Raw genomic sequence first — 19,108 nt, 5'->3', positions numbered from 1 at the left:
TCCAGACCTTCCTATATGAACTAGTTGAACTTTTGATTTGAATGTAGCAGATTAAATCAAATATTCAAATAAATTGCCTAGCCCCATTACTGACAATTATAATGCTGAAAAATTGTCTTCCTCGGAGCTTGCTTTGTGGGCATAGATTACTTGACATTCACCCCTTTAGTGTTCTAACAACATCAAATGAACAAAGACATTGGCTTACACTCATAGAATTGAGCAGGAAGTTAGAATACTAGGGTGGGAGAAGTTGCCAAAACTGGAGCAGAAAAAAAAAAATAGACAAATATGTTTAAATGCCTTTTCTTTTTGATAATTCAGTGTATTTCCTTTTGTTGTTTCCTTGGTAGAGTTCTTTGTAGTCCTGACAACCCAAAGTAGCTCTTAAAATCATGCAAGTCTCTGCCCGAGAATCATATAGTTATATAGTGGTAATAAAATACAAAATAGCATCTTAAATAAATTAGAGTCTTGTGCTATCTTAAGATTCATTTGTGTCTTCATTACATGTGTCGTGAACAGTTTTAAACTCTGGTCTTCACAGGCTAGAATGGGTACTGCTTCTGCCTTACAGCTTTTGAACAGGAGCATAACCGATTTGTAAGGTTCTATTGCTATACAATTCTAAGCTTCCCATATTCCCGTTCACGTTTGCACTTCTGTGTTGTGCTTTACTCCTGCCGGCATTATAAAATACATGTGTGTACTTCTTGCAACCACAGTACATTTTAAGGGAAAAACAGTATCGTTGAAGATCTTTTCCTTACCGTGTAGTCTTCACAGTCAGAGGGCTTTTCTGAACTGCGGTTAGACAATAGCACCAACTTCATTTTTTATGCACGTGAACAGAGAGAGCTTGAGGTTATTAGTTGAAACCGAGTAACCTTTCCAGGCTTTCATCTCTTTCTTTTCAAATTTGAATATGAAAAGCATATTCAAGTCAAAGACCATCACTTTAATGACATTTGGCAGTCATTTGATTTATTAGGTTTTAGAAAAAATTTTCCTTTAAATATTTCATCATACTATGCTAATCCTAGTAATATTGCCAGCTGCAGCCTTGTACCTGTATTAGTGGAGACAGAATGGTGTGGAATTTTCTCTGTCATCCTAGTAAAATTTCCATGAATCTACTGAATAATAAAATAACCTTATTGAAATATTCAGATTTCAGTTTTTAGTTAAAGTGTCTTAGAATGCATAATAAAAGAAAATGTATTTTGAAAGAAGGGGGTAAAATTACTTCATCAAATATTGAGGAGGTTTGGCAGCAATGGAAATGGTTCTTTGTGGAGGCTTCTTTCAATAGGATACTTAACTTTTTTTAATTTGCTTAATTACATGCAGTGAAATATCTATGTCGTCACTGTGCTGGGCTTACATGCTAGTATCATTTAACAGTGAACTTCTACAACCTGGTCACAAAACAAGTGTCATTTTATGTTTTCTAATTATTGCTTAAAGTTTATATGATTGATATTATCATGTCTTTTATAGTAAAGAGTAATTTTAAAAGAATAAATTTTAGATTATGAGAAGCAAATTTAACTGAGGAAATCTTGTTGTATGATCAAATATTTAAGTCATAGTTGTCAGTTGAAATCACTCCTCAAGGAATGCTTCTAAATCTCATGTTAATGTCTGATATTCTAAGGAGAATATCAAACAAATGCATTATGTGAAATGGGAAATAAATTACAAAAATATGTAAGCACAGATATAAGATTTGTTTCTTTTGTTTGAAAATGTATTACTTACTGAATGATATAAATTATGGCAGAAATGTGAAATGAGCTGTAACTTCTGCTCCAGTTGCTATAGATTGATAAAGCTATATATATTAGCATAACAGTGCTAAAGTGTTCAACAGGCTTGATCGCTGCATAATTGAGCATTCCCAGGTACTGCAGATTAAATAAAACAGTGATAAACATGTACTTCATTACCTAGTTTGAAACAAGGCCAACTGATACTTGTCATTCTGAAAGCCATCGGAGATGAAGACCTCATAATCTTCACTCCTCATAGACTACCAGTGGGGTATTTATAGCCTCAAATGTAAATCAGGAGAAGATTGCCATGACACTGTTAACTTCAAACCCTGGGGCATTAGAATCTCATTCTCTCTGTGTGTCATGAATAATCTATCATGTGGAATGTACAGTGGTGTACACTGCATTCCAGAAAAGAAACCCACTGGCTGTGATGTTTTATTTTAAACTAATAGTAGAATAGAATAAAGGATATTTTTGCTTGATTATTTTGCTTTTGTTGTTTTTGGTTTTACTCTTTAAACAGTCATCAGAGGAAATTCGGATTGAGATCATAGCTCTGAGCCTTAATGATTCTCGAATAACTGGGGATGACACTATCCAACGGCTGTTCATTGAATGTCGGTTCTACAGTCTTCCCGCTGAAGAGACACCTGTGTCACTGCCAAAACCCAAGAATGGGCAGTGGGTATACTATAACTATACCAATGGTATGTGTGATTTATTTTTAATATAGACTTTTATATGGGCTTTCTTTTCTTTGAAGAAGCTAAAGTAATATGCATTGAGTTTAATTCTGTGATGTTCACATGCATAAAAGTCTTGTCAGACTAGATTAATAAAGGGCAGCACTGTAACATAACAATTAAGAAAATCACCTTGAAGTCATTGTAAAATTAAGAGAAAACACAATGGTAAAGTAGTGTCTGGCTGCTCCTACTATATTATGGTATCTACAGGAAATGCCACCTGAGTCTACTGTTGAAATTTAATTTTAAAACGTGACATTTTAAAAGGGGGTAATGTGCTGGGCATTTTCTGGTCATAGCATTCAGATCACACAGTGCCCTGATGTGGGCTGCCTTTTTGGTCAATGCCTTGTCATGAATGTCTCTGCACTGCCTGATACCATGATGCATAAGCTCTTACTTTGCAGCAGGCAGGTTTCCCTTCTAGGGCCTGCTCTATCTACCAATTAACATGTAAGTCTACTAGACCAACACAGACCCGATAAGCACCTTGAGAATGCTCAGATCAACCAACTCTCAGGAATTTTTAATATTACATGATCAACAATGTAGAGTCAGAGGGAAACAAAGGTCAGATCAAGTTACCTTCATCAAAAGTCAAAACATCCTAGTACATTCTCAGGAGTCCATGTGACAGCATGAAGATGGGTGCTGCCTAGCTTTTATTGAAGCAGGTCATCTCATTCTAGTTGGACACTGTCTTGGTTACTTCTCTTTGCTGTGAAGAGACACCATGGTAAAGGCAACTGAAAGAAGAAGGAGTTTATTAGGGGCTTATAGCTTCAGAGGGCAGTCCATGACTGTCATGGTAGGGACATTGGCAGCAGATGGGCATGGCTGAGAGATTACATACTGAGACAGCAAACAGGAGGCAGAAAATGAGTTGACTAGTAGCATGGACCTTTGAAACCTCAAAGCTCCCTCCCAATGGTATACCCCCTCCAACAAGGCCACACTCCTAATCCTTCCCAGACAGTTCAGCCAACTTGGGACAAAGCATTGAAACATGAACATGTGGGAGTCATTCTCATTAAAACTGCCACAGGGACTATGATGATGATGATGATGATGATAATGATGATGATGTTTTGAGACAGTATTTCTCTATATAGCCCTAGCTGTCCTGGAACTGGCTATATCGGCCAGACTGACTGGTCTTGAATACTCATAGATTCACCTGCTTCTGCTTCCCAAGTGCTGGGATCAAAAGCATGAGCCACCAAACCAGACTACTAAGATATTTCTTCCAGTCCTAGAAACTGCATTTTAAGAAACACATACAGTCTTGCTATTGTAGCACCAGGATTTTGGATGATCATGCCTACGCAAAATACTGACCGTTTTAGAGATACATTCATTGTTTGAGCCAGTAATCTTGAAGAGCCAGAGAGCTGCTCTAATCTTATCTGTGTGAGTGTGAACTTGGTCCAGATATGACGACTCCCCAGTTCCTTCATTTCATTTCTTATTTAAAAGACAAAGTAATCTCTGAGATCCCTTCCATCTCAAATGCCATAACAACGATGGCTGGAGAAACTGTCTGAGAAGTGCCTGGTGTGGTCAGGACAAGAATCTGAGGGCATCCTTTAACTCACTTTCACTCCAAAAAACATTTTCTCAAACTTCCTAAGGATGTTCAATTGCATAGTACCAGAAAAATAAACCATATCAAAATATTGATTTGAGCAAAAGAGATGTTCACTTAATTTTCATGAGAATACACTAAGGAAAGAGATAGACACCAGCACAGTGTTCAGCTAGACTGACAAGAAATTATTCTTGAAAAAATTGCCTGTACACTGAGAAATGTAGCCATGTAGCAGAGCAGATGTTACCATTTGCCTAGAAAGCATACTCAATCCTTCTTCGGATCAAACCTATGATACATGCTAGGTTTTGTGCATGAGTTATAGAGGTCTCTTTGAGATCTTGCTGCTAGGTTACTTTATTTCTCCCCTTTATTACAAGGCCTCTACTATCTGATTAGTAGTTTAAGAGTTGCTTATGCTTCTAAGGAATTAGCCTCTCTAAGGAGAACCCTCTTTTAGGATAGTAGCAATATGTAGTATACTTAAGTTTCTGTTCTTGTCTATTGAGTTTTGATTAACTGACTATTTGTGGGCAGAGAAAGAAATGTGCTCAGCACTTAAAACTGGTGTTGTTTCATATGAAAAACTGAAGTTCCAGGTCATCAGAAAATTTGAGAAATAGTAACCTTGTTAGCTTTTTTTTTTCATTTAGGCATGACAGCTGAAATGTTTATTCCTTAATCCCTATACCTGGATCACTGTTGCAGAGAGACTTCCTTGAAACCTTGGTTAATAGACAACTATTACTATAATGTAACTAATTATTGTATTATTTGCCATTCACTTGTTACTTAGAAAAAGTTGATATAATACAGCCTTACACCCTCCAAGTCTCATTGAAAGTTAATAAAAGTCATTTTACTTCTAACTCGGCTTTTGAAGTCAAATAGAAGATTAGGAGCATAATGTAAATGTACTTACTGTCTTGTGTGAACACACTACCCATAGAGCTGTTGACTGAGCACAGCTCTGATTGGACTCTTCACTGTGATTGGAATCACACAAAAGGAGCTTGAATGTCAAGGCCTAAATCAGGTATATAAGATGGCTGGAATAAACTAGCAATCCCCAGGATCATTCATAATCAAATTCAGTCTTTATGAAAGAGGTGTTAATGCCAGCTCCATATGCAGATAAGAATATCTTCTTAGGGCTACTGTTACTGAAAACAACTAAAGTTCGCTTCAGTTAGTAGACATTAGTAGCAAGAATAAAACATTTGCATTTTATTGGGATTGAAAATTTTACTCCAAGAATGCTGAGTAAAGAAAATAGTTTTGGGGGGAAAGATTAATGGTAGGCCTGAAGAATGTTGTCTGGACTGAATAAAGCTTTCTGGGAAACTGACAGTAGGAAGAAGAAAGATTAATGAAATCGGCTGAGGTTTTTATGAGACTTGTGCAGATCTGGACCTTTAGTCTCTGAGGATCGAGCAGTCTATCTTTTGGAACAATTAAAGTTTAATTCAGAAAATGAAAAGGATGTAGAACATCAGATTTTGTTACTAATAGGAAGAAAAATTTGGCAAAGATAAAGATTACAGGGATGATAATCTTTTAATATAAAAGTTATCAAAAGGTTCAAGGTTAACAACCTCCTATAGTTAAGTCATCTGCATTTCTTCTTGCATTTGATATTGATGGAGAATGGCAGTCTTTTTTAGCCTACCAAAGTGAGGGATGTTTTTACTGTATTTAATTGACGATAATTATAAATGCTGGAGTGCAGATATAGTCAGTGCTAGAGTACTTGTCTAACAAGCATGAGGCCCTAACTTCAAACCCTGAACCACAGAAGATAGTAGTAAAAATAATAGCTATACTTCTTAACAGGGTACCATATAATGTTTCCATACATGTACACAGCACACATGTTCAACTCAGACTAAGCCTGTCTGGTGTTGCTCTGTGAAATAATTATTCTGTAATAGTGAACACCAGAACTTCCTTCTCTTATCTAATATGACCTGGAACACACTGATCAACCTTTCCCAACCCCCTACCTGCTCCCCCACTTCTGGAAACTGTTGTTCTGTTCTCTGATTCTATGGGATCAAATTCTGTAGAGACCACATGTGCTAGCCCAGTCTATTGGACTGAACATAATGCTCTCCAGACCCACAGACCCATTTGTGTTGTTACAACTAACAGAATTTCATTCTTTCTGTGGCTAAGAGTTATTAAATTGAGTGGTAGCTGGAGATTAGCTTGAGTTGGGACTATCAGATCTTTTTAAGTGTGCTTTTGTGAAGTTTATGTCAAAATTTAGCAAGTTCTAGACAAGTGTGATGTCTCGTGGAAATGGAAGTTAAACACTGTAACTGAGAGAGTCAGTTTACATTTTAAGACATGTATATAAAATTGAAATTATTTTTAAAATACCCATCTGTTCTTTCAGAGTCCCACATAAATCATGGTGCTCACAGTATCATAGGGTCATATGTCATTATCATAGGTGGCCGAAGTGACCCTCTTTCCCACAGCATTCTTCAGAGAGCACTTAGGACTTCCTGAAGGTAAAGGAATGTTGGTCTGAGATGGTTCTTGGTGTATAGTACCCTGACCAGCATTGATAGCAACAAGAGGAAAGATGTCAAAATGGCAAATTCTTAGGCTGTACCACAGATGCCTTGAACCAAAAACAAAACTCTGAGGGTTCAGCACAATAATCTGCATTTTACCAAACCATCCAAGTAGCTGGGATGTGTGTTAAACACTGAGAACCACTAAGCTAAACTCAGAAGTCCAATCTAGGCTGTGTTTGTACAGACAGGCACAATTCCAAGTTGGTATGCTTCTGTCTGTAAAACTAAAGTTATTGGTTAGGAACTAGAATTTTATTTTCAAAAATGTATTTTTAAGAGTCAATCAACATATTTAAGACAACTTGATGGATCTAATCAATATCCCTTTATTGAAGAATGAAACAGCAGGTGAGTGGCCCAGCTCAGGTACAGAGCTCTTCCAGCTCCAGCCTCAGACAACAAGATGCCGGGTTGAAAGCCAGGAGAAGCTTAGCTGCAGATGAACAGAGGTATAGACACTAGAGAGCCCTCACTGCGCTCTAACAGAGCTCTGACCCTCATTGGTCTACTTAGCCATCTGTAAAATACAGATCCACCTCACTCTTAACCCTGTGGTTGAATGCAATGCCTAATACAAAAATACCACTCAGTGAATGCGCAGTGGGGTGGCGCAGAAATGTAGTTGGGGGGTTATTTTATTTATGAAGGTTAAACATGGGCCCACCATGTCTCAGCAGTTTTACCTCTGGGTAAATATCAGAAAGAATCAAAATCAAGGACACAAACACATAACGACCCTGCCTTCAGTGCTCCTAACACCTAGAGGTAGAGACAACCCATAAGTCCATCACAGGATGGTTGGGAAAACAATGTCTTGTGTGTATGTAGTGGAATAGAATTCAGCTCTGCATATGGTACATGCCGCCACAGAGATGAGCCTTGAAAATACCACTACGAAGAAGAATGAGCCAGAGATAAAGGGGCATATGTGTGATTCCACTTAGAGGAGGTTGGTCAAGATACAAAGTGAAACAAGGTTTGCCCAGGATGGGAGAAGAAAGGGAATGAAAAGTCACTGATTAGTAAGTAGACTTTCTTTTTGGGATGAGGGAAGGATTCTAGAGAGGAAAAGTAGTGACATGTCCTTCAGGTCCACATTTAATATCAATGAACGTATTCTATAAAGTGGCTAAAATGCTGTATTTTAAGATATATGTGTGTTACCACAGAAATTGAAATTCATCAAAACTAATCTAAACTTAATTGAAAGATCTTTTTATTTGAATTTGAATGATGGAGTTGGAAGTTCAGAGGCTTTTAATACAAAGAAAATCTTTGTATTTATATATCAAAGTCTTAAGAAATTATTATTTGATAAGGGTAACAGAGTTCATGTCCTGATGTATGTCAGTCTGAAAAGCTATAGAGATTAGTCACTGTTTCTGCCTCAGGTTTTTTTTAACTTACTAAGTGTGAGCAAGAAAGAAAGTGTGAGCATGCGCATGCCACAGCACCTCTGAAGGCAGAGGCCAGCCTTTGGTAGTTGGTTCTCTCCTCCCCAGTGCTCCAGGGACCGCTCTTAGTTCACCAGGCCTGTTCAGCAGGAGCTTCTGTCTGCTCAGGCCTCCCGTCATGCTACTTCAGGTGTTCTTTTAAATTACTTTCATCATTCTGGCCCTCAAATGTTAGAAACCAGTGTGACAAAAGCTTTAGAACTGTGACGTAGAAGAATAAATGAGAACCCACATAATGAGTTAGCAAACTCCTAACTCCCACAGGGAAAACCTTGGGATTTGGATAATTTTGTCCAAGGAGCCAAGCAGTTGAATGAGTCTGCATTGCGAGCCTTTGGAGCTGAGCTGTTCTTGGAAACACTTCAGTGAACTGTGTGTGACCTGAAGGAACAGGAGCTCTAGAGTCGCCTCAGCACTGTCCCTGTGTGCACTTCCAGTCATGTCTAAGTTTGGTCTGGCCACACGAGAGGCCTGAGTGCAGAGGGGCATGTGGGAGAGGAAGGCTTCTGTTAAGAAAGCAGGGTGCCAGGTGCACACTGTCGTACAGTCCGTCTGCATTGCCATCCTCCAGGTGGCACTTCTGACAGTTCCTTCACCTGTTTCTGCCACATTCCTGAATGCCAGGACCAAGCAGTCATCAGACACCAAAACGCCCCTCTCCTTTCTCCACCATGCACAGCTACGTCAGCCTTGAATTTCTTCACCTGCACACTAGATGCTTCGTTTATTGCATGCGGTGGCAGGAGAGGAGGCTTAAATTACTGGGCTGTCAAGAAGGACGAGCATGCTGCCATACGGTATTATTATCACTGCTTCTTAGGTGAAGGAAAATGCTGTGAATCCCTCAAATACAAAGCAATAAAGACTCCCAGCTTTTGTCAGGTCTGCCAGAGCCATTAACAGGCAGTGATGGTGAGAAGCACTCTGAGATGTTGCTTGTATCCTTTCTAACAATGTGCACGTAAACCTGCCAGTGGTCTGACATGAGATCACATTCAGATTAGATTGGGATTTCTCCGGCCCACAAGCAAGGTGGCATGGTGTGTGTCTTTAAAGGCAGGGTTTACAGAGTACAGGATGGTGCCGATGGAGTGTAGGTCTGCATGACTTCCTTGTAGGAACTTGTTTTTTCTTTTGCTGCAGTGATCTACCTGGATAAAGAAAACAACCCAGTGGAGAGAGACATCCTGAAAGCCGTGCTGCAAAGACAAGAACTGCCTCACAGAAGGTACTGACAGCAAGTTCACACAAAGCAGGTCTCTCTATGTCCTCTTCATTTCTGGAATGTTACAATTCCTCCCTGCATTTTTTAACCTCTAAAGAAGTCTGAAAATGAAAAGGCATAGGGGTGAGGGAGTAGTTCGGTCGTGGAGTACTTGCTTAGCATGAGTGAGACAGGAGGCTTGATTCCAGGCACCACAGAAAAAAGAGAAAGAGAAATGGCCACAGCAAATGCACTTTCCTGTTGTTATACTCAGAGGTAGTTCCCTGGTTTGAGAACTCCCTTACTCAGATGACAGCCCTGCTCAATACTGGAGCTAACTTACCAGCCATAACTAGTGGTCACCATTCTTTCTTGACAGGTCAAAAGTAGCAGACAGCTCCTAGTAAATTGCTTATGATACCTTTACATGTTGTCCCATCTGCATTTGGAAATATACAATTGTTCTAAACAGTGATACATTGAAATAAAATTTTAAAAGTTGACTTGGGACTGGAGAGGTGACTTTGTGGTCAAGAGCACTGTCTGTTCTTCCAGAGAATATGGGTTCAGTTCCCTGCTCTACCAGGTGGCTCACAGCCATCTACTCCAGTCCCAGGGGATCTGATGCCCTCTTCTGGCCTCCATGGTCACTGCATGCAGAGCCATGCATACATTCAGAGACAAACACTTGTACACATAAGATGGAAATAAATATCAAAAAATGTTTTCTTCATTATTAATTTTAGGTCATAGTTTTTTGGGTCTGATTCAAGTTGCTTTTGGCTTCTTTTCTTCTTTTTCTTGAGCAAAAGTTGTACTGAGAATATCCACCAATGCGGAAGACAAACTGTGATGACAAGTAAATAAATCAATTACATGCTATGATGATTAGTAATAAAGATTGAACAAGCACAGGGTATGGTGGCACACTTTTAATCCCAGCACTTGGGTGGCAGAAGCAGGTGGATCCTGTGAGTTAGAGGCCAGACCAGACTACATAAGTTGCAGGCCAACCAAAGCTACATAGTGAGGACCCTTAGAAAGAGAAGTAAGACAAAAGATTGAGCAAGTTAAATGCTAAAAGAGAGGATAAAATGAAAGCCGATAGGTGACATTGAAGCTGATCTATGACGGTTGAAGGGACTCAGTCAAGATACAAGAGCCTGGACATATGGTTCCAGGCTGAGGGAGTGCCAGCAGGAAGGATGATGCACAGGGCATTCTGGGATAGGTGGGAGGGCTAGCAAGGCTAGACTCAGAAGTAGAGAGTTAACAGGAAGACACAGCTGGAGAGCACATGATGTTTGCACCCCCAGATGTACATCTGGGCCCTCAGGCAGGCCAGGAGCCTCTATGAGGCATGCACCAGACCCCATTTGTTCTGACAGGCTAAAAGTAGGTTAGGAGGTATGCTTGAGTGTGTGAATGTATGCTTACATGTTAGTTTTTAAATTCATCTAGTAAGCTTTCTTCACTTTTGAGTTTAACTTTCTAGTTCTTTCATTGGTTCATGTGAGGCAGGAGTTTTAACACCAACCTACTCTTGGATCTGTGAATTTTATTTGACCTCTCATCTGATCTCTATAGAATTTAAAGCCAAGAATATTGAATTTTCACATTCCTAGCCTTTTATAGAACTTAGAAGTCAGAAGAGGGCAATGGGTCCCCTGGAACTGAAGTTACAGATATTTGTAAGCTGCCATGTGGGTGCTGGGACTGAAACCCAAGTCCTCCACAAGAGCAACTAGTACACCACCTCTCGGACTCTATCAACATTCATTTTCATTTAATTGAGTAAAGAGATCAGTAAATAATTTGAAATTTGTTTAAATCGCCTTTCTTCGCTTTACTCAGCCTGCTCTGGTTACCTGTATCATCTCATCTGATCTTTACAAAAGCCCTCCCCATTCCTAGGTATAATTGTCCTCATTGCACAGGACACTGAGATCAGGGAGATGTGAGTGATTTCTCAGCATCACACCGCTATCTAACTATGGCAGTCAGAATATAGACTGCGAGTGAATGTCCTAGCCACCCACTGAATCCCTGTATCCTGTGCATCATGTAAAATACTCAGACCACTTGACAGTCTGGGTCTGTGTCTATGATTTCTGTGTGAACGGGTTTTAACTTTCATTGTGACTTAGGAGATCTCTACTTTCTAGTTTCTTCACTTTCTTTTCCTAGCTAAAATTGGGACTTGTAAAGGAATGAAATGCTTGTCTTCAGCAAGTTGGTTAAGAGACACTGTCATGTTTACCTATCAGCATTTGGAAAGGATTTTATTTGGGTTTTTTTCAAGATCTGATTTCTCAGGGGCTTCAATTTTTCTGTTTCTTGTTTTGTTTCTGATTTGGGATAGATATGTTTCACAGAATTTAAAATGGTAAGGTTTACAAGCCTCCATGGTTTAAGCTATGCTGCCAAGACATATCAAAAGAGTACTTAACTGTAAATTCCTGTCATTTGGTCAATCCAAGTGTGCTTGGCCTCAGCACAAACCACTAACTCAAATCAGTTCCATCAGGGCCCTACAATTATGTGTCTAAAAGTAAAGGAGAATTTGGATGCTGTGGTTGTATATTAAAAGGTTGCTAAAGCAATACGAATATCTGATACAGCCATTGGGCAGAGCTCAGTCTTTCTCTGTGGGCATTCAGGCTGCTCCCCAGGCAGTGCAACCTCTGCATTTTGTAGAACAACACACACAGTTGGTTAGATTGCTTGCTACCAACCCTAGAGTTGTACTACTGGGGAGGGGTAACATTTCTTTCTGTCAAAAATGCTGACTGTGTAACCTACCATGGCCTTTGAGTGCTTCATCCTTTTAGTCTTAAAAGTAGAGGTATCAAAATATCGCATTTGGTATTATTACATGGACATCGGGTCCTTCCCTTTGCCTGGTCATTTTCTTAGATTCTGGAGATAATTACCATCCAGGCTTAAAAAAGGAGATTGGTGCTCATTGAAAAGCTGGGTTAGCTCTGACTTCTAATAGTTCAGGTAAGATATTTGCCTAAGATAATTTCTTTTCTAGTGGCATCATTGAAAACATCGCCATTTCACACATAGTTATATATTTAAAAAAAGAGAGAAAAAGGGGGTGTCCATGACCTTCTCTGTCCTGTGACTTCTTAGTGTGCGCTTCACCGTGGTCAGTGACCCTCCTGAGGACGAGCAGGACCTCGAGTGTGAGGACATCGGCATTGCTCATATTGACCTCATGGATGTGTTTCAGAAAGGGAGAGACATCACTGAGCAGGACATTGATGGTATGAATACAAGCATGGCTCTGTGTGCACAGCCACCAGCTAGCTGCCTGGGAGGGGCCTGTCACACCTCAGCAGAAGGCTGTGCAGCCCAAGCTAACAACTGCTGCAGCTGGAAGCCTATCACTACACCCTCCCCTCCTCTTCCTCACCCTTCTGTGACTGATAGAAATTTTTAAATAATTGAGCTTCACAGGAATAACTAATGCATTTCTTAGTGTTGGGGTTAAGACATATGGCCTTAGGCTTGTTATTCTAATGCATGCCAGCATCTTCCGGAGGCTTCTCTAGTTCAGGGCTGCAGCCAAAGAGTGTCCCCTCTGCTAACTCCATTATTCTGGCAGGTAGGGTGTTCCTCACAAATCTGTACCTTTCTAGGCATGAGTCCCAGCAGTACCTCATTTCACCTGTTCTTACATCACCTGAGGAATTGTACTTTATAAACCATAACCAAGGAAGGCCCTGGCCTCACACAGTCAGTCAGGAACTCATTGCTTCTGCTTGGGGATGGCTAAGTTAACAACCCTCTCTGAGACTATGTGCTGGGTTTGTTAACTTACCTGTTGAAGCCACAATCAAATCACTTTCTGAGCACTTCCTAAGGACCAGGATTCTGCAGTGCTGTGGCACATGTGTGGAGCTACCTGTCCCAAACACATGACAGGCTTTCGGAAGTCCAGATTGAGCCAAATGATTGCCAAGATTAGACCAAACAAATACCTGGAAGCATGTTTAGAAGCATCCATAAAGTGTGCACATCTGCCTTGGTGGCAGCTAGTTACACTTTGTTTGCCACAGAGCAAAAGATAGAGGATTAAAGTGTTCATGTAACCTTAATAAACTCCCTGAGAGTCTAACAGAAATCAACAAAATCAATCTGTTACAGTCAGCTCTGCTTAGTGACCCACCCTCTCCTGTGAGGCCACAGGGGTCATACTCCGCTGACACCTAGCTGTTAGGACCATGTTGAAGAAGCCAGTCGGATGGCAGGCACTGGCCCTAGTAGCATTTTAATACCTTGTTCTGTGTCATATGCAAGTGAGGGGTCTGCAAGAAAAGATGAAAGCTCCGGAGGATAAATTAGGTACCACTGGGCCACTGCACATTCAGTGGCTGCTTTCTCCACCCACATGCCTACCATGCTTCCTTTGAAGGCTTCCTCACAACGGTTCTTTAAAGTAACACACACGCAACTAGGAGTGGTCATTGAGTTTCACGAGGCTGAGGCTGGAGGAACACTCAATCCACCCCCATCGTTAAAGTTCAGAGAAGTAACAAGAAACTACAAGACCCATAAGCACTAACAAACTCACAACTCCAGAATCTTGACCTTAGATCCCTAGGAAATGTCTCTCCAGGTGATGGGATCTGGGGACTGAGCCAGCGTTACACCAGGCTGAGTTCAAAGAAGCCTCAGGACTTACGTGGTCTGCCTTTGGGGCATCACTGACAGTGCTCGTAAGGAAGCCCACATTCACTCAGTGGCTTGGGGGTCTGAAGTTTGTTGTTCACACAGTATGTTAGAAGAAATTTTGACCATGTATGAATAGCTATAGCCTTTCACTTGGTAAGCTTCAAGATTACATGTAAAATGTGTGTCTTCACACATGTAATGCTATCATACAACTGTGTTCTTCTCAAAGCTGTGTGAACTAGCCTAGCCAAGAATACTGTCGAACGTCATTGACCTTGCTGCTACCTTCTCCTCAGTGCTTGATGCCCGAGCAGACGGAGGCAGCATTGGCAAACTGAAGGTGACTGTGGAAGCACTCCATGCCCTACGGTCTGTCTACAAGCAACACAGAGAAGACTTGGAGGCTTGAAAGAAACTTGCAGAGGCACCCCACTTCTGAGAAAATGCCCACATGAAAGCTGCAGGAAGAGATTTTGAGTAATCACTCTGGTGTATGTAATCTATAATTCATGGGGAGCTGAGGGGGGGTGCTCGGGTTTAGGCATGAATGTTGAAGTTTTGTATAGTTTTTATTTGTTTATTTTTCTATTCCCTCTTCCCCATAACTGCCCCCCCTTAGGATTTCAGTTCTCCTCAGTAGGCTACCTTCTCAATAATTTATATCAACATGATAGAATGAAATAGCTATTTACATTTGCAACATTTCTTACAAAGAACGGGGAGAGGTCTCATTATTATTTTTCATAAGGAAAAGCCTAAATCTTAGGAAACCAATGAAAAAGAAATACTTTTTATGTTATCTCTAATCATCCCACTAAATGGAAAGCCTCTGATTAGCCTCATTAAGACTTTGATACTGTGAAGATTTTATTAGAAGCAATATATGAAAATTACTTGGATTAATGTGTTAATCTTCCTCTTTAAAATGCTAATATCCACTTTATGCACATTAAAGCTCAGTATGCATTTTCCTTGATGCATGCAGTTTCTATCAATTAAATATAAAGGTGATGTGGTACCAACTTAGTAAATTACTCCCAGTTTTGTTGGTTTTCTAAACATTGTAGTCATTCCAGGTTATAAGGTATCAGTGTGTATGTAATGCTGATATGGGACCCAAGATTGTACTCATACAAAGATAGATACATACATACATACATACATGAAATTCATACTTTACAAACTAAAGTTATTACATAGAAAAAATTAAAGTGTGACTCAAATTCTAAAATGTTCAGTTAGACATGAAAGGAGACCCTCTTTATCATTTTTTAAACTTACATCAAGCTTATACAATGCTAGGATGTATCTGGATATGCAGACCCTCAAAAAGCAGCTCCAAAAGTTAATTTCTAGCTTTTACACAGTCTTGCTGAAGGGTTTAATTGATATTTTTAATGGAGCTGTGAATCAGTGCTGCAAAGGAATTGTCTCTGGGGGTCTGAGATATAATGCATTTCATTTTTTAATTTACTTTTTTATTTGTCGTTTTCTTCAAAGGATTTTTATAGGCTGTGGGTTTTCACTGTTTGCAAACAGGCTATTCCTTCTTAAGCATATGTAAAGTATTCAGGGAGATAAGTAATTTATTAAAATCTACCTAATTTGCCGTGCTATATTAAATCTCTGCTTCAGTGATCACAGACCATTTCATTTAGAGAATTAGGCATTCCCTCTTTGTGTGATTAAAGCCCTGGAAAATGAGTTCTTTGCTCCTATTTGTGAACATTCAAAGCCTGCTAATGGCAGGAAGATGGAATAGATTATGAGACAATTCATTACAGTTCAACAGGGGAAAAAGCAGCTATAATGCAAAAATGCAAGTATGAATATCAGTGTATAGTTGAACCATCTGTGCTCTAACGGCTTCAGTGATGACTCCTCCTTGGGAGGCTTTGAAATGACATCCATACGATATTAATTTGTTGGCACACTTTGTGGGACCAGTAGAGTATGATGTGACCACAGAATTATATAAATTGTGTCTGTACCATGAGGCACCCCTGTCCTCAGGCCTGCCATCTCCAAAAGGAATCTTGCTCTCATCAGACTCTGCAGATCTTCATAACAACTCATTCCTCTGGAACCTTCCAGTGACCACAGACATCTGCAGACAGAACCTCTCCAATCCTAGTAAACAACCACATGTTTGTTGTCACTTTAGCTGGCTCTGAGCTCATCTTTTTGGCCTCCCCTTCTAGCTTTCTTTGGCTTTGTGCAGCTACAGTGTCATTAAGGCCATGCTATTCCCTGCAGTAATTTAAAACAGCCAGATTATACCCTGGGATTAGCTGAGCGGTTTTTGAGACATTTATTGTGGTATTCTCCCAGGGGGCATGCATTATTGTTTTAAAATGTTATATCCCAAGCTAAATAACATTTTCTGCCAGGAGGAAAATGGGATGGTGCTGACTTCTTAGCATCTTTAAGTAGAGACAGGGAAGTTTTAATCAGAAAACATCTACAAGTGAGTCAGCTATATAGTAGAATCTATACCTCAAGTGCAATTATAGGGTTTTAGTCAGACTGCTCTTAAAATTCTCAACTTCAGACCCTGCAGATGTTCCCAGCACTCATTCACATGCAAGGGCTACTAAAGAGGTCTGGTGGGGAAGTGGAATGGATGCCCTCATACAGGTCCATGGCATCTTTGTCTAGTCATATGTTAGCCAGGGTTCGTTGAAAAGTTCACCTCCATGAGCCAGGCTTGCTCTGTGAAGGATGGCTAGGGGGCCGGGCCTACCAGGAACACAGACAGCCCTGGAGAAGAACTTTCGCAGTTCACTCAGCACTCTGGGAGCTGTGATGCTTTCAGTTTGGAAATATAAATAGAGATGTGATGTGGCGTGTGGGAGATGGCATTGTACATGGTTTTTTGCCTACTGTAGTAGAAATGTCAAATTCCCAGCCACTGTCCTGAGAAGCAGTTGACAAAAATAAGTTTTATGGTTTACAGTGTGGTTTACGTAGAGAACATTTCTCCTCACTCTCGGTTTCAACATGTTTTCTGAATTATCATGGTTTGTTGCCATTTAACTTAAATTAGTTTTTTTAAGAATAAATAGAGACTATGTTTAATCAAATAAAGAATGGCTGCATTGAAATTCTGCTGTTCCTGCCATTCATTTGTTACCACAAAACACAAATAATTTCTATGTGTCAGGAAGAAGTGTGGGCTGAGACGCAGTCATGTGATTTGGGAGGCTCTGCGTGCACCAGTGTTCCCACAACAAAACATAAATTATTTTAGCAATCTGACATCAAGAGCTGTGACAATGAAAACCAGTTCTTACACATGTTCTAACAAGAATCTGATTAACATTTTTGTGGATATGGAAAATAACTTTTTTTAGTCAAGCTGGCACTGTTGCTGTGTTTAGATAGTTTCCTTATGTACAAAATAGCAAAATGTGACTCTTGTCTGTGAACAAATATGGGAATAAAATATGATCTTTGTATAGCACAAAACAACCAAGGAAGAGGCTTTGGGTTGTAAAATGATCAAGTGATTGACACTATTGGGATGATAGGTAGTCCCAAAGGTAAGAATGCATTCTAGTAAGTGACCCATGCCTAAAGGCCTCTGACTCCCTTAACAAAGAGAAACCAAAACCATGATTTATTATAGATTGGGCACCATGCCTAATTAAATCCATGAGTGGGAGCAAGCACAGTTTTACATCCTTTTGTTCCAAACAAAAACAGCCTCTAGGTCAACCAGAAAATATCAAAGTACTAGAAACAAACATTTTAAAGCTAAGAATACAGAATTAGAAAACATCCTCTTTCTTCTGGCAAGGTAGAATTTTTCACTTTTGTCTCAAAGTGTTACCAGTAGACAGCACCTCACAGTTCAACTCCTGGAAGCCCAGCCCATACTAGGTATGGCTCCCTTTGTCCTGGCCTCTGTTTTCTTTATCTGTCTCCCCCCCTCCTTTTTTTAAATTTAAATTAGAAACAAGCTTCTTTTACATGTCAGTCCCAGTTCCCTCTCCCTTCTCTCCTCCCCTGCCCCCACCAGCCCCCTGTCCCATTCCCTTTCTGCTCCCCAGGGAGGGTGAGGCCTTCCATGGGGGATCTTCAAAGTCTCTCATATCATTTGGAGCAGGGCCTAGACCCTCTCCCGTGTGTCTAGGCTGAGAGAGTATCCCTCTATGTGGATTGGGCTCCCAAAGTGCATTCATATACTAGGGATAAACACTGATCCACTACCAGAGGCCCCATAGATTAACCAGACCTCCACACTGACATCCAAGTTCCAGGGGGTCTGGAACAGTCCTATGCTGGTTTCCCAGCTATCAGTCTGAGGTCCATGAGCTCCCCCTTGTTCAGGTCAGCTGTTTCTGTGGGTTTCTCCAGCCTGGTCTTGACCCCTTTGCTCATCACTCCTCCCTCTCTGCAACTGGATTCCGGAGTGTTTTCTTAAAAAAAAAAAAAAAAAAAAAAAAACAGGATCTCACTTTGTAGCCTGGAAAGCAGTATACAAAGCAGGCTGGCCTCAAATTCATGGAGGTCTACCTGCCTTCAGCTACCAAGTGCTGGGATTAAAGGCAAAGGCAGGCATGCACCATCAAGCCCTGCACCCCTTTGTTTTCCAGATAACATTCAGGTATGGCATGTGCTCTGGAGCCAAGTCTGGCACTGTCAGACAGAATGTGGCTTCCCCTCCGAAATGTGTGCCTCCTTTTGTTCCTGCACTCTCCAGAAAATCACATTCTCATTACTATAGCACCATTTCTCTGTTCACTAAACACCATTTGTTCTTGTTGGAGTTTAAAAATTGATTTTTTTAATTATGTGTATGTGTTTGTCATTATGGGGTAAGTGTATGTGAACCGGGTGTCTGTAGAGGCCAGGAGAAGTTGCTAGATCTGCTGGAGCTAGAGTTAAGGGAAGTTGTGAGCTGCCATGTGGGTGCTGGGAACCAAATCAGGTCATCTAGAACAGCAGGTGCTTTTAACCACTGAGACGTCTCTGCAGCCTCTATTTTCTTTTCTATTTTTAAATTAGTACCTTAACTCTTATCTTTCTATTACCTACTTGGTTCATACCTCTATTCAACCAAACACC

At 40.4% G+C, this 19,108-nt stretch overlaps 1 protein-coding gene across 4 annotated transcripts in view; it reads left to right on the top strand.

The window, feature by feature from the left end:
* The window catches only part of Rpgrip1l (RPGRIP1 like), a 92,875-nt gene extending 75,733 nt beyond the window's left edge, over nucleotides 1-17,142 (top strand). For 2 of the 4 annotated variants that reach the window (XM_040735284.1, XM_040735283.1), the window contains 4 exons: nucleotides 2,302-2,485; nucleotides 9,295-9,379; nucleotides 12,494-12,627; nucleotides 14,335-17,142. In XM_040735284.1, coding sequence (XP_040591218.1) covers nucleotides 2,302-2,485; nucleotides 9,295-9,379; nucleotides 12,494-12,627; nucleotides 14,335-14,447 — 516 coding nt within the window. In that variant the 3' untranslated portion in view covers nucleotides 14,448-17,142. Of the gene's footprint in view, nucleotides 1-2,283; nucleotides 2,486-9,294; nucleotides 9,380-12,493; nucleotides 12,628-14,334 lie in introns of all 4 variants that reach the window. The other 2 variants (XM_040735282.1, XM_040735281.1) reach the window with 1 other exon arrangement.
* Nucleotides 17,143-19,108: the final 1,966 nt, after the last annotated feature.

This window comes from Mesocricetus auratus, unplaced genomic scaffold (genome assembly GCF_017639785.1).
Source record: "Mesocricetus auratus isolate SY011 unplaced genomic scaffold, BCM_Maur_2.0 Super-Scaffold_100045, whole genome shotgun sequence".
Taxonomy (NCBI): domain Eukaryota; kingdom Metazoa; phylum Chordata; class Mammalia; order Rodentia; family Cricetidae; genus Mesocricetus; species Mesocricetus auratus.
Note: the sequence above shows the minus strand (reverse complement) of the source record. Positions and strands in the feature narration are given on the sequence as shown.